The sequence below is a fragment of the Argentina anserina genome, chromosome 5, assembly GCF_933775445.1.
Source record: "Argentina anserina chromosome 5, drPotAnse1.1, whole genome shotgun sequence".
Taxonomy (NCBI): Eukaryota; Viridiplantae; Streptophyta; class Magnoliopsida; order Rosales; family Rosaceae; genus Argentina; species Argentina anserina.
Window position 1 is genome coordinate 28,329,786 of NC_065876.1, and position 26,306 is coordinate 28,356,091.

Below are 26,306 nucleotides of genomic sequence, written 5' to 3' on the forward strand. Positions count from 1 at the left end.
TCAATCTGATACCCTAGCTTTTATTAATGTTAATTTACTATACCATTTCATAATTTATCAATAGAAGTGGTTACTGAAATTGACATGCAATATATAAGAATACCTTTACATATCTTATAAGCATAAATGAAAAAAACGAAGTTAATCTTGAATCAGATAATCGATCACTTGATGAGCTTCCTCCAAATCCCATAATATCTTGGATCAGGTAATCACTTGATGAGCCTCCTCCAAATCGCCATAATCTTTCAAGGAAATCAAGGTCTCAGAATAACAGTACGTGCTTTGGCTTAGATAGAAATCTTCAATAACTGTAGAGGTCGTTATAGGTACCTTAACGTGACGTAATGGGAATACTAGTCGATTGACGGAGCCAAATCTTACATCTATAAAGAAAACACAGGTTGGAATATTGTTACTCGTAAAAAATATTCCATGTTCTCATTCCCCCGCAGCACCATTAAACTCAATAGGAGAACTATCTGGTAATTCGTTCTTGTAGTATATCTCCCACAGTTTTTCTTCTTCATCAAAATCTTTCAACACCCATACCTCGATATTCTTTTTTTCACCACTGCTAAATGACAAGCAACACTTGATCTCCATAATGGCCAAACAGCCTTTCAAAGTAAACAAACTCAATTTCGAGTCCAAGCAGTCATATCGTCCCAGCTTTGTTGTAATGTGGGAGGAGTAGGGGTCCAACAGAACTCTTCACTCCTGAAGTCGAAAGAAACTATTCTATCAGATTTTGTCAACCAATGCACAGCTCCATTTGCGTAGACAACATCTTCGGTTCTTGACCAGTTCAGGTTACAAGGAGGAATTGAGCTTATCTGTCTCCACAAGTTTGTACCCAATACAAGAACATGTGCAGATGTATGTCTACGAGGATCATTGTATTCACGACTAACACATACGATCTTGTAGGTATTGGTTTTATCATCAAACCCCATACCAAACCACATGTTGCTCCCGTGTCTGGCAAATGTACATTCCGGCAGCCGTAGAACTCCCCTTTCCCCAAGACAATTAACTAACCTGCAATCTCCATTCAAGCCTGATCCCAAGCAGAAAATGTTGTGGAAAACAAAACGCACATCGGCACATAGCTAAATGTGGGTAACGAAATAGTGAATGAACATCTTCCTTTTGTTAAGGTATTGTCCTCGTATTTCAGTGATTGCAAACTCCATAATTTACCATTGCGAGTGCAATACATCAGTCGAGGTATTTGATCATCATCAGCAGCAGCCCATAAGCGCGCGTGAAGTGTAGATAAAGAGATGTCGCTGACCATGTTGAACAAGGTCTTGGACACATTTGATGCAACCTACTGACTTTGTAGGCAGTCTCAAAAGTATGTTCAATAGTGTATCGGTTGGTACTTGGTAGCTCCACCAGCAGCTGCTTATGCAAAGGCCCCCTCATTCTCCGGCGCTCTCTCTCCATCGGTCTGTCTCAAATATTTGTTTTTGCGAGCGAGTGTTTTTCAGTTCGATCCAAACCTTTTTTATTAAGAAATTAAATCTCCCATTTCGATTAGGTGAGGAAGTCTAAATTATATACTGATCATGAAAAGGTGTAGACATCCTTTTGGCACTCCGAGACTTTATTCGACTAGGAAAGAGACAGGAAGAGAGAGTTTTACCTTAAATGTCTAGTTGCGGGATCAGGAGATGTAATCGGGGAGAAAATCGAGCAATAGACCTCCGACCTCCGAATGGTAGGACTGTAGGAGTGACCGATCCTGTGCATGCGCATCTACAGATAATCGGATCTAGTTCCGGCACTGTCGACGAAACCCTAACAGCTGCATGCACCAGACAGCCCTTAGCCCTCTAGATGAGTTGAATGTTCAGATTACCTTCAGTTTCAATTCCTTGATTAAGACTGTTGGAGCATACACAACTATGGTTAGAGCCCTTTTAAATCCTGTAAGTATCCAGCACTGTATGAAATAACTATCGACTTGTGTGCATATATATTTATCAATCGTATTTAGGTATTATATGTGTGGCGTCTCAACCATTAATTCATTGTTTGTTTTTCACTTTTTCCAACGAGGTCTATGTTGGAGTGAAATCAGTGGCAGAAGTTCCAGCACTGGTTACCACACTTGAGGATCCTTTTGGACACTCATAGTCTCTCATATATGTAGCAACTTATTGATCCTGAGACAGAGGAGGACACTAACAGAACTACAGGAGCATTTTGAATCTGAATGAAATATAACTTTCAGCAGACGCACTTTGCGGTCCATCATTCCTTCATCAAGGGGCAGAAATGTATGTTCTGGATTTCTTTTCCTGTGTATTTCTCTGCATTATCTTACTCCTGTACAACAATCTCTCCTGATGTTGATAGTATGCAGTTTCTCTCTATGTGTTCGACTACTATTCTCTTCTAAATTGGCTGTTCTAGTGGTTACCCTATTATAGGCAATCTGACCATGGATCGAGTAGTTTTAGTTTGTCCACAATGGAAAAACCAAACACGAGGCTTGTCTATATCAGATAACTGGGTCGTTCTAAGTGATACTTTCTTGTACTACATCTTGGTACACATCATATATTATCAATACGGTGATTTAGCATGAGTTTGACTATACCTATGAAGTCTATATATATTCGCTGCTTGATAAGGTTTGATACTAAAAATTGTGATTAACTGCACTGACATATATTTATATTTGTAATGGTGTGCCATGCTTATGGTTGTATATCTGAAACTCGATTTGCATATACTCCATCAGTGTAACAAAAAAGTCAAAAAACAAAGCTAAAACTTTGAAGGTCTATACCAATCTGTTATTATATGCCGCATCATATTCATCTCCCCCAGCCCCCCTTTTTCAAACTAAACCCAACGGCACTAGGAAATATGGACATTGGTTGGTGATTTTGTGATGTAAGCTTTGTTTAATAGCAAAGTTGATTCGTATTTTTTTCACGTGCTGGTTTACTGTTGCTATCTTGCCATCTTGGGTCAATAGAAAGGCCGTAAAATCAGAGAACACAGGAAGTTCCCAGGAAAGAAGAAATTATTTAAGGCTGCGGCGTCTGAGTTGAATCTTAGGTCATGTATGTGCCTTTTTCTCTCGTATGATTATCATATTGTACATGTACGTCGGTTTTGAGATTTAGTACTTCGGTTTAATGTGTTTACAATCAAATTTGTGGCAAAGAAAAGTTGGTCGAGTTAAATTGGGAACTTCCTTTTGTTGGTACTACTTGGGAGTCGGGAGATTGCTTTGCTTTCATTTCCATCTGGTTGCACTGGATGTGATATTGCATCAGAAAAGAATGCCATATATGATAGAGATGTGACATTGCAGAGAAGACTTTATATTCATTTCTATCTAGCTAAATTGAAGGAAAAACATAAAATAATTATAGCATATATATATATATATATATTTCTGTCAACAATTATGTGTTGGCTCGGGATCACCATCCGTTTTCTTTAGACATTGTTGGGGATAACACCATTTTCTTGTAACTTTCCTTTTGTATTTTTTTCCCGGGGTTTTATGCATCTCCTCAATAATGTAGAAATCATAGAGATGTGATAATTCGATGGCGATGTTTCTAAAGAAATACGTAGCCAAAGTTTTAGTGAAAAAATGGAGGGGATGAATTAACATCCAGCAAACACAATACAAACAAAACAAAAGCTTCTAAACAACTTGGACGTGTATTTCAGGATCTGGTTCATCTCAGATTGACTTTGTCTAGCCTTTCTATATGGCCAGGCAGGCCAGCCGGAGAGGCAGATCAATCTCTTCTTGTGCTTCACACCGACTATAAAATTATACATTTATCTGAGACAATCTGCAATTGTATATAAATTGTTCAAATTAGGGGGTCCAAGAATCTTTATAGAATACAGATGAAGAACACATAGATTTGGAGATGTATATCTGGGGTCTCAGATAGTGTGTGCCAACAATGCTAATCAAATTATTTTATGTCATATGTGTGTACTCGTCTTGGCTATGCCAGTGCACTTGGCCATTTGGGATTTGTTCTTTTAGTAAGCAAACAAATGTGTACCCATGTACCCAAAGTTTTCAATTGTTTGCTGATTCCACATTGGATGAGTCTGATTAAGATCTTAAAATTATATATATGATAATTCATAATAGAGGACAGATGAGGGGGGGGGGGGGGGATTTTGATTTCAAGCCTCTGAATGACTTCTGTATCAATGGAACCACAGCTCTCACTGAATCATATGATATCTTGAGGCACAAGGATTGTAACTATCATTATTATAACTTTCATAATTACGAGTTATTTTAGATCAAACACCATTCATCAATTGTATCTCAAGGTAAACATCAGTTGTTATCTTGTCACAAAACTACGGAGAAGCACCATTTAGTGCCCGACCTAGCTGAGTACAAATCGATAGTCGACCAAATAGTTTGCATGATATTTTTCTGCTAGGGTTAGGGTTTGGATTTTGATAGTAGATTCAATTTGGTTTAGGTGAAATAGTAACACTCATCATGGAAGCTTTATTAGAGGGTCAATGACTGATGATCATAGATCTATAGACAAACAATTGATAATTGATGGGATCCCTCAAAGGACCATTGCTGGTCCTACTCCCCAACACTCTTCCAAGACTAGCACCAAACATTTTACATTAGTGTGTATCATTTTTGGGCAAGTGCCAACCACAGATGTGCTTGTTTGGTAAAATTATATGATAGAGTTTGTGTACCAAATGTCCAAATGCACCTTTCATGTGCCTGCCACGTTCAATAGTACATGCTCTGTCGGCCGAGATGTTGGATTTCTTCACCCTCGGTGTGCATGTGCGATCAATTTATATCAAAACTTATAGCCAACCCAGATTTCCATGCACTACATAACCAGATTTCATATGCGTGAGCTTTACCCGGCCAGTCCCCCAGTCGCTTGTATTTTACAGTAGTACTCTAGCTTACTAGCTAGTAGCTGGATTTCTGACATGCTTAAATTGTTTAGATGAAAATTTTCTGGGTGCATGTTCTTTATTACTTCTTACCAGATCGATGCTCATAATGGTTTCTTGATGAGTTTAAAACTAAGGCCAGCAACCCCAGATAGAATCTATTTAAAAAAAAAACCCTGATAGAATCTGAGCAAACCCTAAGTAGTTTTATCATGACATAGCTAGCGCAGTAAAACCACATAAGAATTTAATAGCAAAAACCAGGGGAAGAGACGAAGAAATTAATAGGGCCATAATGTAATAATCCGAATTTTTAGAAACTAAATGTCAAGTATTTTTAAAGTGTTAAACTTGTGAAAGTAATTCAAGACGACAATTGGAGGTTTGCGATATTTCGAGACGAAAACTGAAACGTTCTCGGATCGTTTAATTAGAAAACGTAACGTTACCGCAACGTATAGATCGACTTTTATTCCGTCGCTCGGTTGCGAAAACTTCCTTCACGAAAGTTGTAGAGCTCGTCGATATGAGTTCGTGAGTATGTGACACGTTCAAATCGGACGTCGTACGTAAGAGTTATTAACGTCGGAAGTTAGTTTCCGATTTTGAAAACGAGTATAAAATGGTATTTTTGTGGTTAGGGTTCCCATTTCAGGAAACCCTTCTCTCTCTCTCCCATCCGCCTCCCTCCCCATTCTCTCTCCCCGATTTGCACCCTCCCTCCCTCAGAAAATCCATCACCGGCGATCTCCCTCACCGCTCGTTCGTGTCGCCCACCGCCGGCCTGGCAGCTTCGCGCGACCCTCCACTACCGACTCCGAGCTCGACACGCCGTCCCACGCAGCGCCGAAGCTCCACCAGCTACCCCTGGATTCGGCAGAAAAACGTCTCCATCCTAGGCGCATCTCCGACGACGCACGAGCACGGAGGAGGGCTTCTCGACGCCGACCCTCGCCTTGGTGCCCTCTGCCTTCAACTTGGAGGCCGAACCCCGTTGATCCGAGTGCTTCCCGAAGAGTTGAAATACCACCGGCGATCCAAGCTCTTCCGAAACCAAATCAGAGTTCTTGGCTTCGATTAAGGTATGAATCGATGTAATTGATGGATTAGTTGTGGATTTTTAATTGTTTTGATTTGATTTGGTGGAGATCGGGAAGGAGGAGGAATAGGGGGAAACCGCCTCTTTAGGCGGCGCGTGAGGAGTCAGGCAGGGGGTAGGGATGTCGCCGGTGGCAGGAGGAAGAAGAGGGGGAAGAAATGAGGAGATTAGGGGCGGCGGTGGCGTGATACGCGTCGTTGGTGGTGTCGGCGCGTGAGCCCCACGCGCCGCCACGTGCGGCGGCGTGAACGGTAGTTCCGAGAATGGTAAGTTTGTAATTTATTACGTACGGTAAATATAAATGTAAATTTTATTTACGTACGGTAAATGTAAATGTAAATTTTATTTACGTACGGTAATTATAAATGTGAATTACTTTTAGTAAAGGTAAAAAGTAATTTTAAAAAGGTAATTCGGTAATTTTTATTTACTAAGACAGTACGTACAGTTAAATAGTATTTATACGTACAAAAATACGTAAACAGTATGTACTCGTACAGAGATACGTATTAGATGTGTATTTATACAGTAATATATAAATAGTAAATACGGAATAGTGAACAATAACAGTGAATAGTGAACAGTGACCAGTAATTTCATAAAACCGAAAATTGCTGAACAGTAACCGATTATTACTGTTTCGGCATTTTAAGGTTTACGAAACGTTTCTAAAATTCTTTTCTTATCTTTTCAAGGTGATCGATAAATCGAGGAAATGAATTATCTTCGGAAATTGTGGAATTACGCTCGAGTCGATAAGGTGAGTAAAATCTCACTTATTTACGAATCTACCCTTGCGATGATTCAAGATTTTGCAAGAGTTTTTAATATTGAATATGACATGTATATGATATAATGGATTATATATATATATATATATATTGTATAAATGGTAAATATGTACATATATATATATATATATATAGTTTGCTATATAATATACTGTTATGATTTTATCGTGTTTTATGTCATTTTGATGACGAGATTTATATATCGAGCATGTGATTTTGATTTGTACAATATGATGTGAGATTATTGTACGTGATTTTAACATGGAGATTGTTAAAATGTTAATTTGTCTTCTGACTTGATTTTTGGTACAATATGATGTGAGATTATTGTACGTGATTTTAACATTGAGATTGTTAAAATGTTGATTTGTCTTCGGACGTGATTTGGTACAATATGATGTGAGATTATTGTACGTGTTTGACAAGTCGGAACCTAGCCTTTGGCCGGGCGAAAGTTACGATACAGTTAGAGCTCTAGTCTGTCTGCCGTAGTACTGCATGTGAGGTAACGGGTGGTTATCTGCTCATGGGTACTCAGATTGTTTTGGATGTTGGGTAGCGGGTGGCTATCCAATATCGGCGGTGTATTACGAGAGGGGTAACAGATGTGTACCAGCGTTCTTGGTACCCGTAATATAAATGCATTTGGGTAACTAGAAGGGTTACTTAATTTCTCATGAGCGTTTTATTTCATATTTCTTTGGGACGACCAGATGGGCCGTCCATTGACTCATGAGTGCGTTTATATTTATTTGATTTCTGGATTTTGGTATATATTGATATGCGAGTTATATATTTTCATTTTACTCATACGAGCTGTAAAGCTTACCGGGTTTGTGTTTATAATCCCGGTGCACCAATTCAATGGTGTAGTGGATAACTCCGCAGGTGTGGATTAGCGGGAATTGACGGACCGCTCAGAGGACTTGAAGTTATTTATCTCCAGCTTGTGTGAGGATTTTGTGTGACTATCTTGTGAGGTTGTTGTGAGGATTATACATTTCCATTTGTTATAATGTTGAATTATAATTTGGGTTGTAATAATCGGTTTGACTGAGTTGTATTTTGAACTCAGAGATGATCCGCTGTGGCATTTTAAATGATTTCGATTTCATCGAGATTGTTTGGTGTTTAACGACTTTGAAATTTTGAGTTTTATACTCGAAATTTTGGGGTCGTTACACATAAAGATATAAAATCAATCATAGTTCCTTTCCATTTCACCTTTGACTCGAAAATTATTTATAATCATTTGACAAGCTAGGTAAAAATTGCTTGCTATGAAGAAAGCAGCACGTCATGATTATTTAACTAGCTCGATCCTCCCTTTCATCAAAGAAACGGAAATGCTATATTAAACTCATGAACAAGGCCACATATAAGTTTTTTGTCAATGTACCCAACTACGCATAAGAGAACTTTGATCTTCCATACGTTGAACTGTTGAAGTAGTCAAATATGAACACAAAGAGAGAAACTATAATATGCAAGAAGAGGATAAAGAGCAGACTGGCTTAGTAGGAACTAGCAGGAAGATTAAGTAATACACTTGTTTTCCACTAATTGGTCCTAGATTTATTAACTTTGCCATTTTTTTAGTTTCTGGATAGGCGTGGTTTTAGGTCATGATATGTGCTGTATTATTATTTATTGTGATCAGTTTGACTCTTTGTCTGGCTTTGTGAGTTTAATTGTGTGTCTCAATCAAGTTGTATATCATAAACTTAATGCAGAAGCATTTATATTCTGCAGAACAAGCTCCAACATCATGAACAAAGGCCATAATTGTATATATACAACAGATGATCTGAGTCGAATAAATTATTGCAAGATCCAAAACGGGCGGAGTTTCAGAACAAGTTCCATTCAAGACTCAAGAGACATACTGAATTTGATGTAACCTAATATCATACCTGAGTTCAAAGATCACTTTTAGATTTAATTGACAAACACAAGTTTAGTAATTTAGTTGCAGAACACTAATACATAATTAAATACATAATTGAGTTATATATCTGAATTTAATTTTGTATCATTTTGTCGACGTACGGTCGACCTACTTTTTAACTTGTTTATTCACACTTGTGACTGGTAGTATACCACACATCTCATCTGATTTCACACACAACTAATCTAAAGGAATTGATAGTCTTGACTAGATTATATGTTATATGATTTGTGATGTTACATGTTGATGAAAAATTTTAACCCAGTCATGAGATCAAATGGAGACAAGATGCAGGTAAGCTAATGATTTATAACCAAAAATAATAACGTGTAGACTCGGCATGAATCAGTTGGGCAGAACCGTAGAAGGTTACCCGCAATAATTAAAGGGAAAAAGAGCTTTCATTCTCACAGTCACTTCCCATATTACCCCATGCCAAAAGAGGGCAACATAATGGTCCTCACACACTTGTGTCTATTTGATCTCTCTTTTCTCCAGCTAGGTCATTGTTAATGTATGAATGAATGAAGGAATGGGTAAACAAAATAAAAGGGAAGTCTTCATGCAAAAATACACATCACTTGGTCCGTGTTTGACAATCTCAAACCCTTTTAAAAACTTTTCTCATTTGCTTAGATTAGAACACCATAACGACCATCGCCATCCTAAACCTTATAATATCATTGCTCTCTAGCTCCCTCTCTTCTTATTAGCCCCCAAAACCACCCACCAAGAGTAGTTCTCTCTCTCTCTCTCTCTCTCTCTCTCTCTCTCCTTTTTCTTCTCTATCTCTGATCTCTCTCTCTTTAAGAAGCTCATCAATAGTTGGTCTCTCTCTCTCTCCCCTTTTTCTTCTCTATCTCTGATCTCTCTCTCTCTCTTTAAGAAGCTAATCAATAGTTGGTCTTTATATCTCTCTGTCAACCCAACTGAATGAAAAATTCGATATTTCGAGCTGAAGTGTGAATCATATCCCAACTCAAGGTGGAAGAACTTCACACAAACTCGTTCTGGAAATTGTGAACGAACTAGTCCAAAGATCGAGTTAAGAAGAGACGAGTGCTAGAGCTATGGGAAATGAGACGTACAACCGCTTTAACTATCACCACCACCACTACCACCACCACCACCACCACCACTATCACCCTCAACTGCAAATTAACCATAGAGGCACATTCTTGCCCATGTTATGTTCAAGACCATCAATCAAAGACGTCCAGGTTCCAAGTAATGCTTCCTTCTCCTCTGACTCTGTGTCTCCAAGAATCAGTTGTATGGGCCAAGTTAAGAGAAGCAACAAAGTTTCTGGCTTTCCAATCACTTCCCAAACGATCAACAGCAGCAACAATATCAAGTATTCTAAGCTCAAGAAACTCTTCTCCGGCAAGAACCTCACCCCCGCCACTCCAACTAAAACCACCGCTACCGCCAATTCCACTGCTGCCACTGCCACCAGCTGTCCGAGCAGAAGCAGGAGACCACCAGTGAGTAATGCCAAACAAGGACGTCATTGTGTTACAACAACAATCAACTTAGTTGATCTGGATCCTCCTCTACCTGTGATCAAGAGAGTGCCGAAATCTCCCCAACAAGGAGAGGAGGAGAGCCTTTGGAAGAGAAGATCTGGTGGGGCTGTACTCAAAGGTTTGCAGGTGAAACAAGTTAGCCTTCCTAGTCATCAAACTCAATCTACAAGTGTATGATTTTAATGAATAGAAGAAACCCTTCAAGGGGATTAAGGTGAAAACAAGGTGTTGTAAATGTCATTTTCTTTTCGATCCAAATTTGGATATTGTTTGCTTCAATGTTCCAGTGACATAAGTATTAACACTGGTACTATAAGCTAATTACTGTGGTGTATTTGAGTTGATTATATTCATAGATCTAATGTATCAATTGTTAGATCAATTTTGGACATATCACATATTATATGATTATCATGTTTAATGTCATAATTTATTTCTACATGGAAACAAAGATAGTATCAAATCTAATTCCTAATGATTTCGCGTATTATATCATTATGGTAAGGAATTCTAATTTAAGTCTAGAAGCAAGACTACAAATCAGTATTGAATCAGAAATCTAAATAAGATGACTTAACTTACAAGATGTCTTTAATGGAATGACTCTTAAGGGTTAAAGATTCTCTATATATAGATGGTAAACGTCCCTGTTATCACTACGAGTTATTTGCGTAAGTTTATGTCCATTGAGAAAGCAGAGAGTAGTGACTAACAGAAGACTTTGCCTAGCACCTTGTGACTTCGGATTAAGGCACAATTGATCACGGTGTCGTTGTTCATGAAGATGGTAAGTTAATCTCATTCACTAAGTTAATGATTAGTTGTTATGCATATGATCTTTGGTTTTATACTCATATCATGTAATTTGATTTACATTTGGTATCAGAGCACTTATGAGCAAAAAAAATTTCAGTTTTGCATAACTAAAAATTGGTTTTAGATTTTAACAAAAAAAAAAAAAGAGATGGTCGCGAGCGTCACTGAGGATCGTGAGCGTCACTGAGGGTCGCGAGCGTGACTGCTGGTCGCGAGCGTGACTACTGGTCGCGAGCGTTACTGCTGGTCGCGAACGTTACTACTGAGGAATTTTGCTTTACGGGTCGAACCAGTTGCAAACACGCGGATCCGGTCTCAACCCAATCCGAACTCAAGAACAACAACCCAGAAAAATTTTAGCCGTTGTGTTTTTCAAAATGTTGAGCTTCTGGATTTGGGAAGACGACTGAATCGGAAGCGATTGAGACCTTTATGTCTCTTACAAGATTCATAACCCAAATTGCTACGGATTACGAAGACCAAAGGAAATTGCTGCTGATTCAAAAAATTGTTCTATGCTTCCGCTACAAAAACTGCAGCAAATTTGGGGAAAAAGCAAAACAGGTTTTTCTTAAAGGTTTTCCGATTTCAATTCAAGCAGATTATATGAAGTATATATATATATATATATATATATATGTATATACATAAGAACCCTAGACCCAGCGTGCATATAAGAGTAGCTTAGAGACTTGGATTGTGGTTGACGTGTGGTTCCTGTATGGCTGGGAAATTTAATTTTCTATGCAAATATATACTCTATGGTTGAATTGAATGATTGCATTCTATGTGTGTGCTGTAATTGATGGACAATGTATGCAGAAGTTTAAAATCTCTCAATTTTATACATTGTAAAAGGTTTACAAGGCACATAGCTTAGTTTTCTTATAAAGATTATCTGGGTAGAAAACAAAGTTATAAGCTCAAAATTAGATTGTGGGTTCCTGTTGGTATAATTGAACATATTGCACAAAGCATTCTTCTTTGATATCTGCAGGAATTTTCAAGATAACAAACTGAAAAGTTGTGTTATGTGTTTTTAAATTCATATTTTATTCTTCCAAAGAAGTGGTTAAAATATGATTTTAGAATACAGACAACAATAAGCATATTTGATGAAAATAAATTCGGATACTTGAAATTAGATCTTCTGTCTAAAGATGTTGATTTGATTCTTTGGATAACATGTTTTTATCTTGTGTGGCTTATTGAAAAGAATTACATAATGTTAAGCAATTGCTCAAAAGTATTGCTTAATGTTGATTAAAATTATGGATTGAATTACATGCAAGTATATGACTGTGTTGTTTTATGGTATTTTTTTTTGTTTTATGCTTGTCTTTATTGGCATTGTATGACAAAACAGAAAAACACTGAAAACTAAGAACTCATAAAATTTTCTTTTTCTCTTTAGGTAGCACCTATCTCACTTTCAACAGTGTTTTAATGCTTACTGGGTCAAACTTTAGAGCTTGGAAGGATTCTGTAGAAACCTATATCACCATGAATGATAAGATAGGCTATTGCTTTCAAGAGGATAGACTTGAAACCCCAGTAGAAGATGATAAAACCACAGTCAAAGCTAACTATAAGAAGTGAATGCATTCAAACATGATGGCTAAGAATGTTATTAGGCAGTCTATGTCTAAAAGCATTAGAGGATGCGTGGCTGAGCCGGAATTTGCTACTGATTTTCTGGAGGCCGTGTCAGCTAAGTTCAAGGAGAGTGAGAAAGCTGAAATAGGTAGGCTAAACAAGGAGTATCATAGCCTGCAATACTCAGAAACTGGAGGAGTCAGGGAGCATTTATTAAAGTTGATTAATATCAACAATAGGCTTAAAGAGATGATGGTGGGAGTACAGGACACCTTGCTGGTGCATCATGCACTGGACACACTCCCAAGCAGTTTTGACCATCTCATGACTAGCTATAATGCTCAAAAGGAAAACTGGACTCTAGATGAACTAATAGCCATATGTTCTGATGAGGAGGAGAGGATTAAGAAGCAAACCCCAACTATTTACCTGCTTGAAAAGCCTAAGAAAAGGAAGTCACATCCACAGAACAAGCTTAAGCCTAACAAGATCATCTCTAAGACATCAGCAACCACAGGGCCAAAGGATAACAAACCATTCAGATTCAAGTGCTACTTTTGTAAGAAAGTAGGACACATGAAAAAGGATTGTACTGGTTATAAGGCTTGGCTAGCTAAAAAGGGGGTTCAAAAAGACCAGGACTCCAAGAAGTGAGGATGTTAGCTTGCGTGTTGTAAACGGGATGAAGGTGGCAGTAAAAGCTGCAGGATGTCTTAGGCTTGATTTAGGATCTGGAAAATTTCAAACGTTTATTATGTACCTTCCATGAGAAGGAATTTAGTTTCAGTTTCTCAATTAGTTAAATCTGGATGTAGTTTTTTTATTGACAATAAAGGAATTCTTATTTTTCGAAATAAAGAGCAAATTGGTTCTGGTGTGATATTGGATGATCATATAAAGTTAAATTGTTCAATATCTCAACAAGATATTTCTTTTGTTGAAACAGATAACACTAAAAGTACTAGCACCTTAACTGGTGTTAAGAGAACCAGGAACAATGAAAAATCTGCATATTTATGGCATAGAAGATTAGGCCATGTATCCAAAGAGAGACTGAAACTATTAGTAAAGAACAACATTTTAAACGAGTTAGACTTTTCAGACCTTCATGATTGTATTGAATGTTTTAAGGGTAAGATGACAAACAAACGAAAAAAGACTGCAGTAAGAAGTAAAGAGTTGTTGGAACTCATACACACTGATATTTGTGGTCCATTTAAACACCAAACTATCTCTTGAAACGTGTATGTCATTACATTCATTGATGATTTCTCTAGATACGGTTATGTTTCTCTACTCTCAGAAAAATCACAGGCACTTAAAGCCTTTCAAATCTATAAGGCTGAGGTAGAGAATCAACTAGAGAGAAAGATCAAAACAGTAAGATCAGATAGAGGTGGGGAATTTTATGGAAAATATACAGAAAAGGTCAACAAAAGGGTCTTTTTGCCTTGTATCTGCAAGAGCATGGAATTAAAGCTCAATATACAACACCTTATAATCCCCAACAAAATGGTGTTGCAGAGAGAAAGAATAGAACCCTTCTAAATATGGTTAGGTGTATGATGTGTACTATTGGGTTACCAAAATTCTTATGGGGAGAGGCTTTAAAAACTGCAAATTATATTTGCAACATAACACCAAGTAAAGTCATAGAGAAAACTTCTTTTGAATTATGGTGTGGTAGAAAACCAAGTCTTTTTCATTGTCATGTATGGGGTTGTCAAGCAGAAGCTCGGATTTATAATCCAAAATTGAGCAAGCTTGATGAAAAGTCTGTTAGCTGCTATTTCATAGGTTATCCTGATAAATCTAAAGGTTACAAGCTATATTCTGCTAAACACTCACCCAGAATTTTTGAAACTCATCAAGTAAAATTCATAAATGAGAAAATTCACAATACAATTTATGAGGATTTATCCTCAGACTTTGAAGAACTTGTGTTGGATGAGGATTTAGCAAATACATTACCTTTTGATAATGATAATGAATTAGCATATGACATCATTAGAGAAAATCAAGATGCAGATGATCAAGAAATTAATTAAGGAATGCAAATTGACAATCCAGAAAACAATATAGTTGTTCAGAATCCTCCCATTGCTGCAGTGGCACCTATAGCAGAACCTAATCTAATTCCACAACCTCCACAACCTCAAAATCATATGCTTAGAAGATCCGAAAGAGCTAGAAAAGAAAATTTTGGGGGGAGGGGGGGAATTGTCCTTACATTGTCAGTTATCTAACTGAGGCAGACGTAGTAGAAGATTGTGCAGAAGACAATGATCCAACAAATTTTGTTCAACCTACAGAATGTGTTGAGTCAGAGAAGTGGCAAGAAGCTATAAAATCTGAAATTGAGTCAATGGAGAAAAATAAAGTTTGGGAATTAGTTGAAGCTGATCCAAGTCAAAAAGCATTTGGCTGCAAGTGGGTTTACAAAACCAAGAAAGATGCAACATGAAATACTGAAAGACACAAGGCAAGGTTAGTTGCAAAAGGATTTACGCAGAAATAAGGAATAGACTACACTGAGACTTTTTCTCCAGTTTCTTGTAAAGATTCTTTTACGATTATTATGGCGTTAGTTGCACACTATGATATGGAGCTACACCAAATGGATGTCAAGACAGCCTTCTTAAATGGAGAGCTTGATTAAGTGATCTACATGAAACAACCAGAAGGATTTATTGAAGCAGGGAATGAGAATTTGGTCTGCAAGCTGAAGAAATCAATTTATGGACTCAAGCAAACTTCCAGGCAGTGGTACAAGAAATTTGACTCAGTGATTTCCTCTTTTGGCTTCACTGAAAATCTAGTTGATGAGTGTGTTTATTTAAAAACAGTTGGAGATCAATTTATTTTATTAGTACTATATGTTGATGATATACTTTTGGCTAGCAGCAATCTAAAACTGCTAAAAGATACCAAAAGCTTTCTGTCAAAGAATTTTGACATGAAAGATCTAGGTGAAGTATCATATGTACTAGGGATTGAGATTAAAAGAGATAGAACACAGAAACTGTTGGGATTGTCCCAAGAAAATTACATTTCTAAAGTTCTGAAGAGATTTAGTATGGAACAGTGCTCTGGAGGAGAAGTTCCAATGTCTAAAGGTGACAAGCTCACGAAAGGTCAACAGCCACAAAATGAAACTAAGAAGGAGAACATGAAGTCAAAGCCTTATGCAAGATTAGTTGGAAGCCTCATGTATGCTCAAGTTTGCACAAGACCTGACTTAGCTTTTGCAATTGGGATGTTATCAAGGTTTCAATCTAATCCAGGTTATGAACACTGGGTTGCAGAGAAAAAGGTGTTGAGGTATCTACAGAAGACAAAGAATCACATGCTAGTTTACAGACAAGTCAAGGATTTGAAGGTTATTGGATTTTCAGATTCTGATTTTGCAGGGAATTATCCTGATTCAAAGAAGTCCACTTGTGGATACGTGTACATGCTATCAGGAGGAGCTATTGCTTGGAAAACCATGAAGCAGGCATTGATCACAACCTCAACCATGCAAGCTGAGTACATAGCAGTATATGAAGCAGTGTGTGAAGGGGTATGGATAAGGAATTTTCTACAGCAGACTCAAGTACTCAGTCACATTGTGGAAGACAAATTGGAAGTTTTTTGTGACAATGAGGCAGCTGTGTACTTCTGCAAGAACAATAAGAGATCTAGCAATTCCAAGCATATAGATTTAAAGTATTATAGTATTAGGGAGAGGGTTAAAAGGGGTGAGTTAGTGGTTCTAAGCATAGATACAAACTCACAACTAGCTGATCCTTTCACAAAAGCATTACCAGTTAAAGTGTTCAAGAAACACATATAGAGCATAGGCATCTTGCCTAACTTAGATGCTTGAGGTCAGTGGGAGCTAAGTCCAGTAGGAGCAAACTAAAATTTACAAGTTTTGAGTTCTTGTTTTAATTATCTTTGTGATAACAGTTTTCCTTGTTTTAAATAAAGTCTTGAGGTATTTCAGAATTGTTATGTCATGCTGCAGCTTTACATTAGTTTCTGAAAAACTTACACAAATAAGTTACAGTTGTATATATACTTGCATATCAGATGACTTTAATCATGTCTAGCATGATGATATGGTTCAAGCAAGTTATAAAGTCATTGGTGTCCAGTTTATTGCTTGAAGTTCTGGTTTTAGAACATACGGTAGGACTTGATGTATATGTATTCTATACTTGTTAATACACATTGTACATATATCTCAATACTGGGGATTTGGACATATTTATTTTGTAGGAGCTTATGTTATAGCAAAGAAACTCTGCATTTTTGTTAAAGTTTAACTCGTTTCTTGTTCTTCATAAGTAACTGCAAGGTGACCATGTTGTGATGGGATTTTTGATTCAATTGTTTCTGGCGCGCACTACAGTAGGTAGTATAGTTTCTGACATTACAAGAACTTGATTTTCATAAACCGGAAGTGATTGTCCAAGTGGGAGATTGTTAGATCAATTTTGGACATATCACATATTATATGATTATCATGTTTAATGTCATAATCTATTTCTACATGGAAACAAAGATAGTATCAAATCTAGTTCCTAATGATTTCGTGTATTATATCATTATGGTAAGGAATCCTAATTTAAGTCTAGAAGCAAGACTACAAATCAGTATTGAATCGGGAATCTAAATAAGATGACTTAACTTACAAGATGTCTTTAATGGAAGGACTCTTAAGGGTTAAAGATTCTCTATATATAGATGGTAAACGTCTCTGTTATCACTACGAGTTATTTGCGTAAGTTTCTGTCCATTGAGAAAGCAGAGAGTAGTGACTAACAGAAGACTTTGCCTAGCACCTTGTGACTTCGGATTAAGGCACAATTGATCACGGTGTCGTTGTTCATGAAGATGGTAAGTTAATCTCATTCACTAAGTTAACGATTAGTTGTTATGCATATGATCTTTGGTTTTGTACTCATATCATGTAATTTGATTTACATCAATTAGTTCTATTCATTTGATTCAACGAATAGTCCTACCATATGACTGAATATGAGCTTTACTCATTCTTTTCAAATAGCAAATTTGGAAACAACGATAGAACTTTTTGAGGTTCAAAAGATACCGGGGAAGGTATGCCGGCCACTTATAGTTTTTACAGTCAAGAATTTGATTAGTCTTTAGTTCGAAGACAGAATTAAAAAGCCATTTCTGTCAGTTTACAACCAAGAATTATTGGTGTGGGTTTTGCAACTAATGAACAACTGATAATTTGCTATTGAGTTGAAAAGATAATCTACTATGGTATATTGTGATAGATTGTTAATCCAGATGAACACTATACTGTAACCGATCATGTAATCTAAACTAAAAGTAGTAACATAACATGAAACTTGATGGTAACTGATGATAGGATGATGTATATTCCACTTTCACCACAGTTTCCTCAAGGGGATGCAACTGCAGTTACGAATGACTGATCTGTTTCTAAGATCACCTAAAATAAATAGCGTGATCTGTTTTTAAAAAATGAAAAAGTCGCATAACCTAACATTGAAATCTTCCTTCTTGGTTTGACAGCCGTCAGCCCCGTAACAAGGATACTCTTTAAAGTTGGCAGTGCCCGGATGTTGACAATACCGGTGCCTCCGGTGGCGTAGCATTCATGAATAGCTTTCAAGTTGCTCCTTAAAGATGATCCGCTAGGCTCGCCTAATTGGTCAAACAAGTGGCCTTATAGCAACGGGAATATTAACATTACAAGGAAACACAATGACATTACAAGTGAAAAGTGTACAAGGGCATTCAAGATCCAACTCCTGTATTCATCCTCTAAGTAATACGAGGTAGAGCAAAATACAGAACTATACAAGGCGGAGCAAAATACAGAATTGACGAAACACAATCATCGAACCATCAGCCTTGCTCTTTATACGGCGTCCAGATCAATTTGCCAACATCAACCTCCAGACCGGCAGGACCAGCTGCTTTTAAATGACGGTCCAGGACCTTAGGGTCGGCACAGATGACATGCTGCCCTTTCCTGTACTGAATTAATTCTAGACTCTGAAGAGTGGTCAAAATATCCTCCGCCTTGATAGCAGTCATGTCACTGAGCTCCTGCAGGACAAGAACATAATTGAACATGGTTATACATGTACGCTGAATTCGTTATAGAATCCTCAGGGAATTTAATTGGAGTTATTAAACACATCTTCTCATAATTTTTTTTTTAAGACACAAGCATAAGAGGTCAGTTTCTAAGGGCCACTGCATAATCATGCATGAATATGATGAGCAGAAACAGCATTACTAAAGATTAATGGTTGTCAGGAGGATGCAGGAGTAAGGCCAATTTCTAAGGATTTAACCATTTGGGATTACTTCATACACTGTAGAAGTCTATTTTTACAACGTGAATAACTGAACATGACCTCTATTGAGGAAGTAAAGATAACTTGATCTAAATTTCCTGTCTGAGTTTCCTATTTCCTATTCATAGAAAGAATCAAAGAAATCTTTTTAAGCTTGTAATTCTAATGGTACACAAAACATGTCACAATTTCCCAGTGTCCAGAACACAATAAACATGCTCAACAAAGTAGAACAAACAAATGTACATGCTCACCTTGATAGAGATATTTCCCTTATGCTTTTTCAAGATATCTAGAAGCACCCGGGTCCAGTATCCTCGGTAACTCAATAGTCCTAGGTCAGAAAGGGGTCTTTCGGGCGTACCAACTTTACCTTCTTTCTTCGATAGTTCATATGCTACTCCATATAGGGGAAAACTTTAGCTTCTGTTTTTTTTCTGGCAAAACTGATTGCTTTCAATTCAAAATAAACCAAAAGAACATATTAAGAGATGAAGCTTACAGAAGGCAATCAAAAATTTCCCATAGCCTTTCCTCTGGTAAGGAGGAAGGGTAAGGATACAAGCCAAGTTATAAGACTCCTCCGAATGCTTTTCCTGCAACATGAGAAATGACCTATTCAGTTTCAAGTTATATGAAGGTAGTGACAAAAACCCACAGAAAATAATCTGACCAGAAAATGGACATCAGAGATTCAGTAATTTCAAAATTTCTGAAACCCTAAGACCTATTGATGGAGCAGCCATAAGATGGCTGGAAAAGAAATATCATGCTTCGAAGCCTAAATCTAAGCCTAACCTTTTCTGGTCCAAAAGAAAGTCTCCATGGTAGTTTAAGGGTCTTGTCGGGTTAATAAGTTAATTTTCAGTTACAAGAATAATTATGAATCTAGAGTAAGAGTCTTTTAATGTCTTATTATTAATAAGTTAGCAGTTACAGTCCTATGGTTTTCTAGAAGTCTAAGAGTTGTTTGAAGCCTATAAGTATGGATGTCTATTGTACTTTCAGGGTAGATTGGAATGAATTGAAAAGTATCTTTTGAAGGATGTGCCTTGTTATCTCTCCCCTGACCTCCTTCATTTCCTTTCTCCCTCTCTCTCTTTCTCTCTTATACTACCCTTCCCTGCATCACCTATCAATTCTCATATCGTACAAGTTGTACCACAAGAACCTAGTTAACTATACCATAAATTAAAAATTAAAAACAAAAGATTAAAAATTGTAGTATAACAGACAGAATCAAGACCAACTGCAACTTCTACCATGGCAACCGCTGAATCTGACATAAGACAAAATCCACTCTTCCTATACAGTAGATAAGAGTGGGAATAACTTGGGAGCAATCGAGAAACTTATGAAACTAGCAAGCACTTCCAATGCAAATTATGTATCACTTAATATTTGGGCAGAAGAACAAAAGGGTACTGACTGTACTGTAATACTTCTGTATGTGATTATATTATAGTGCTTAGTTATAACACTAAGCACAAGCACAAGAATATTCATTGTGCAATTTTGAAAACTCAAATATCATTGTACGGATGGCTGTAAAGAGCAATGAAAGATTCCTTACACATATCTCATACAGAAGTAAAAGATGAGCAATAATAGCACACATTACCTTTGAGAAATATCCAACCATATGGCATCCCCGATCATCACATTCACATAGAATGTAAAATAGGAAGAGGTCAACATCATAATACAGGGTCTTGTGATCGAGAAACAGCTTTGCTAAATAACATAAGTTCTGCCCATAAACCTTGTTCTTTTTACCATCAACCTTCAATACAATTAAAATAGCAAGTTATGTCAACCCACAAACTTAACACCTGCAAGACTGCAAATATATCCAAAAAAGTTTCATGACTGGAAAGGAATATGAAAGGATGATTTTACAATATTGAAGAGTTTCAGTTTTCAAAACATAATCAATTGCTAATTGCATCAATCCTTTAAAAAAAGAAGATATATATATATATATATACATTCACTGGCTGCTATTGTGCATAAACGTGGAAACTAACCTCGAACATAGAAAGCGTATGATTACGGTATATCTCATCACCAGGAGGATGCTTAAGATCACACTTCTTCTGTATAAGCAAACAAGAAAATGTTTGAATAAATGTTATATTAAAAATTCCACGAGAGCACATAATAACGAACAAAATTAAAGGCGAGCTCACAAACACATGAATCTCCCATCACAAGTAAGCAATTGTAACCAAGGCAAAACAACAAAATTTGACGGACATCTCACCATATGCCTCTGAAGCTGTTCTTTGCGCTTCATGAAATTGAGACAAAACTCACAAAAGTACAGCTTCGAGGAGTCATTATATTCTGGTGGAAATGGAGAGAAGTACCATGTCTCAATCTCATATCGTCCAAGTTCTATAGTTGCTATATTTTTCACTTTAGTAAATTCTTCATGCTCACGTAAGCTGGCAGCATCAAGTTCCTCATGCCCCTAAAAAATGGCAAAACAAATTAATATGTAAAGTCCACATTTGGAGTCTCACATTAAAACCCTACCTCACAGATATTCACATTGTCACTACCTAGTAATGTAAAAAACTTCTACAGACTTCTGAATCAAGCAGCTACGTTGCTTAGGTCTACTACTGAGAGCTATAAACATTTTTTGTAATTCTAGGCCTAACAGATGCTTGTAAGCAGATGATGCTTTCACCAAACAAAAATCTATTTATCAAAACTGTGCATACCTCCACGTGGGTCTCATCAATCTTTCGCTTCTGATGACGAGTCATTTTCAAGCTTGTAACCTGAGCATAGTAAAATTATGCAAAGTTGATGGTTTCAGAATACACAACCGATAAGGAAAGGGGGGTCAACTTCATAAAAAGAATCTTTTGAGAAATTCAAACATCATTTAAAGCTTTGGAAAACTCAATTGGACCATTGAGCAGCACTAAAATACTCAAGAAGATAAATTAGAAAGGGGTGAAATGAAGTAGAGAACATTACCTTGTCCTCCACTTTCTCATCAACAACAGCCTCTACTGAATCAAGATCAAGCTGATCAAGTTTCACCCACTCATCTAGCCTCCTATTGACTGGTCAGATTAACGAAAATAACAATATTAATTCACGTAGATCACTTTTGATTATAAAATCAGGAGAAGATGTTAAATCATTTAAAATCTTAGGTGAAATATCACCTGATAGATGTGATATTCTATCATATCAAAATGAACCTTAAACAAACACTTGATAACATGGCCCAAACAAGAATGCTGTGCTTGTCACAGCCCTTGTTGGATAGGCGGAATAATGTGAGTCAACGACCTCACAAATCAGTTCCTTTGATTTTCTACTGAACTCGAGAAAAAGTCGAGAAATTCTGGCTTCTTTCTGTCATTACCAAGCACATTATTCTACTCCTTTCATCATAATTTCCAATCGAGTTTCTTTACATACCCACCAACCCCAACAAGTTATCAATTTAAACATTAAATCCTGGTCACTAAATATACAAGTTGACAACCTCATGAATCATTTCCTCATACTCTGCACTAAACTAAAAAATAAAATCGAGAGATTATTGCTTATTTCTTTCAGTATTAAGTGCATAACTCCACTTCTTCTATCCAAATTGCCAATTAAGTTACTTTTCATCCCCAACCACATCAAAATGAAGTCACCGGTTTAACATACACATAAACTCAGCCAAGTAAAATCTCCACCAAAATGACCAAAATCAAAAGCCCTATCAATCTCTAACAACTACAACTGACAATCTCAAACGAAATGTAAATCTATCCTGATCCGTACGCAATTAAGCCCAATCCGATACCAATTTCGCTATGAGATAACTGAAAATTTAAAAACCGAGAAAAACCCTAACCCTAATTTGGCGAAATTAAGCGAGGAAAGATTGGATCTTACACTCGGTGTAGTGAACGTAATACTCGTAATCGTTGGGCCCGCCGCCGTGAACCCTCCGGCGTTCGATAACCTTGACGGAATGGTACTTGGAGTCTCTCCAACGGCACAAGACGCTGGTGCCGACCTCCAAAGGAAGCATGGACATCCTCCGCTTCTTCGACGCTTCCGACTCCGGCGTCATCTCGGCCGCCGAGGGAGGATATCCGTCGCCGGAGTGAGGCTTGTTGTCGCCGTTTTCGGCAACCGGAGGTGTGCCTATTGAACCCATTTGTTGGTTTTGGCTAAAGAGAATATGGCAGCGGATAACATATAAAATGCAACCAAGGCTATTTTGGTCTCTTTCGAAGTTACACAATGGCTAGCCTTATGCTTTAAAACCATGCGTGTACCATTAGCAAATCACGATCACTACTTTCAAAGACTAAAATATCCATAATCTTTTCAATATTTTCGCGAAAATTTTAATTTTTTCGGTATATAGATAGATTAGTTATATACTAAATATTTTTCAATAGAAATTTTTGAAAGTTCTCGATAATTCCCGATATATCTGGAAACTTTCGAATATAATCAACTCTAATATACCAACTTATTATTATATATGACTCTTTTTATTATATATTGCATTCTATGTCTCAACATTCACCTAAAATTAAAATAAAACTGAACTAGTTGGTGAGGGGAATCGAACCACTTTGGTCTAGGAGGAAGCAATGATGGACCTTACCCTTATGAGAGAAACTCAACATGCCTTATCTACCATATTTATTCTTTAATGAGATGCAATCAAGTGAAAACATATAGACACAATCGGATGCACAATCTTTACAAAGCTATGGTTATGGTCAAAGTAAATAAATGCTTGATCCAAACGGGAACTATCAGTACCACAACTCACAGTTAATCACTCATGACCCCAATAGTTTGCATATAAGTCAGTATATGCAAAATTAGAAATAGGAGGTATCATTTAATGACTATTCTTCATAATATACTCAGGATTTTACTCAAAGACATGATGAAGATAATGAAAATTTTGTACCTCATAGATCATTTATGTGGTTTTAAATCACTCATGTAATTTCATATTTAATGTATCATATGTATATAAGGCGTGATAAGCTAGTCTCCCTTTGGGTAAATATATATATATATATAATTTTAAGTAGATTTTTAATAATGCTCTACGATTATTTCACCTCAAATTACTATAACTCACTATAAACTAATAGTTATATAATAATTTCTTATGACATATAGTAGATAATTGATCAAATAAACATTTTTAAAAAGTTTTATTTAAAATTTCCATGTTTTTATATAAATTTCCATCAATTTACTTAATTGTTTTTTTAAATGAAAATTTCCCCGAAATTTCCATCAAAATTTCCAATTTTCAGATCCTCAATATTGCTATTCTCACCGAAATTTTATTCCTTGGTGCTCGATATATACTTACTCACAGGATTTAAAGGTACCTCTCTTCCTGTCTCGATCCTAGTCGAACAAAGTCTTAAAATCAGTATATGATTTAGATTTCCTCTTCTCATTGAAATAGCAGATTTGCATTATAAAAAGGTTTGGAACTGAAACACATTGGCAAAAACAAAAATTTATGACCGATGGAGATGGAGAGCAGGCGGCTGATGGAGCTACCGGTCGATACGCTGTTGGATATTCTTTTGGGACTGCCTATAAAGTCAGTAGGCTGCATCAAATGTGTGTCCAAGACCTTGTTAAAGACGGTGAGCAACATTTCTTTCTCTACACTTCACATGCATTTATAGGCTGATGATGATGATCAAGTACCTGGACTTATGTTTTGTTCTCGCGAGGAGAATTTATTGACTTTGCAATCACTGAAATACAAGGACAAAACCTTAACAAGAGGAAGACATACAATCACTATCTCGTCATCCTTTCCTGGCTTTATGTGTTTTGTTTTCCACAACATTGTTTGCTTGGGATTCTGCTGGCCTAGTAGCGACTGCGTGTTAGTTAACTCTCTTGGAGAAAGGGGAGTTCTACGGCTGCCGGAATGTAGTTTTGCAACACACGAGAGCACCTTGTGGTTTGGTATGGGGTTTGATGATAAAACCAATACCTACAAGATCGTATGTGTTAGTCTTGAAGACGACGATCCTCCTACACAATGCATCTGCACATATTCTTATATTGGGTACAAACTTGTGGAGACAGATAATCTCAATTCCTCCTTGTAACCTGAACTGGTCAAGAACCGAAGATGTTGTCTATGCAATGGAGCTGTGCATTGGTTGACAATATGTGATATACAGTGTGATAGAATAGTTTCTTTCAACTTGAGCAAAAAAGAGTTCTACTGGACCCCTACTCCTCCCACATTTCAAAGCTCGAACAAGGCCCACTTGGACTGGTACTCAAATGTGACTCTATTTTCTCTGAGAGGATGTTTGGCCATTGTGGAGACCGAGCATTATTGTATGATCCAGAATATCGAGGTATGGGTCTTGAAAGATTTTGATGAAGAAGGAAAATTGTGGAAGACATACTACAAGAAAGAACTACCAGATGGCTCTCAAATTTGTTTAATAGTGCTACGGGGGAATGGGAACATGGAATATTTTTTACGAATTCATATTGTGGTGTAACCCAGGTTTTCTTTATAGATGCAAGATGTGGCTCTGTCAATTGTGTAGTATACCCATTACGTGGCGTTAGGGTACCCTATACAGTTGTTAAAGATTTCTTTCTAGGCACGTATAGGTATACTAAGACCTTGATTTCCTTGAAAGATTATAGTGATTTGGAGGAGGCTCATCAAGTGATTACCTGATCCAAAGATATTATTGGATTTGGAAGACGCTCATCAAGTAGTTATCTGATTAAATTAAGAGATCCTTCATTGATTAGATTAAGAGCTTCTTCGTTCTTTTTGTTTATGCTTATTAATTAGTTTGTCATATTATTAGATATGTAAAGATATTCTTATGCATTGCATATGTATAAATTTGCCAACTTCGATCTGTAGTTTTATTAAAACCACTTTTGCTGATAAGTGGTCAGTCTTTTCAATGTGTTAAAGGGTAAATTTTGCATTGAACCGCGCGACCAACCAAGTTTGTGTGGGACATGTGTCAAAATCCTATTGTCTTCTAAACTTGGCACATCATCGACATCTGCTATGAAGTTCGTCGTTGTCATCGTCTTCTTCTTCATATTTACAACCCAATTCAATAACCTTCCAGTCCTTCCTCTGTAATCGTAACCCAACGAGAAGTGAAATCTCAATTCAATAACCTTTCATGGTGATAGAAACCCATTTAGTTTTGGATTAGGATCCTCTCC

At 36.9% G+C, this 26,306-nt stretch overlaps 4 protein-coding genes across 4 annotated transcripts in view; 3 read left to right on the top strand and 1 right to left on the bottom strand.

Annotated features, from left to right (window-relative positions):
* LOC126793659 (ATP-dependent Clp protease proteolytic subunit 5, chloroplastic) overlaps positions 1-26,306 on the top strand; it is a 135,434-nt gene that overhangs the window by 11,735 nt on the left and 97,393 nt on the right. The gene's annotated exons all lie outside the window — the stretch shown is intronic.
* Positions 9,557-10,587, top strand: LOC126793660 (uncharacterized). Its single transcript, XM_050520257.1, has one exon. The coding sequence runs from the start codon at positions 9,853-9,855 to the stop codon at positions 10,483-10,485; it is 633 nt and encodes a 210-aa protein (XP_050376214.1). The 5' UTR covers positions 9,557-9,852; the 3' UTR covers positions 10,486-10,587.
* LOC126795892 (secreted RxLR effector protein 161-like) lies at positions 15,797-16,555 on the top strand. The gene has a single exon (XM_050522624.1). The coding sequence runs from the start codon at positions 15,797-15,799 to the stop codon at positions 16,553-16,555; it is 759 nt and encodes a 252-aa protein (XP_050378581.1).
* Positions 17,977-23,276, bottom strand: LOC126793656 (histone acetyltransferase of the MYST family 2-like). The gene is made up of 9 exons (XM_050520247.1): positions 22,980-23,276; positions 22,059-22,147; positions 21,797-21,856; positions 21,331-21,540; positions 21,095-21,163; positions 20,689-20,850; positions 19,570-19,663; positions 19,322-19,464; positions 17,977-18,813 (listed from the first exon to the last, which is right to left on the bottom strand). The coding sequence occupies exons 1-9, from the start codon at positions 23,245-23,247 to the stop codon at positions 18,610-18,612; spliced, it is 1,299 nt and encodes a 432-aa protein (XP_050376204.1). The 5' UTR covers positions 23,248-23,276; the 3' UTR covers positions 17,977-18,609.

What these genes read in the sequence shown, in the direction of transcription:
- LOC126793660 (XM_050520257.1), top strand. Translation starts at nt 9,853, where the DNA reads ATGGGAAATGAGACGTACAACCGCTTTAACTATCACCACCACCACTAC.
- LOC126793656 (XM_050520247.1), bottom strand. Translation starts at nt 23,247, where the DNA reads ATGGGTTCAATAGGCACACCTCCGGTTGCCGAAAACGGCGACAACAAG. An exon ending in ATACGCTTTCTATGTTCGAG is followed by an intron (nt 20,851 to 21,094) that starts GTTAGTTTCCAC and finishes ATTGTATTGAAG; the next exon opens with GTTGATGGTAAAAAGAACAA. An exon ending in GAAATTTTTGATTGCCTTCT is followed by an intron (nt 19,465 to 19,569) that starts GTAAGCTTCATC and finishes TATATGGAGTAG; the next exon opens with CATATGAACTATCGAAGAAA.
- LOC126795892 (XM_050522624.1), top strand. Translation starts at nt 15,797, where the DNA reads ATGGAACAGTGCTCTGGAGGAGAAGTTCCAATGTCTAAAGGTGACAAG.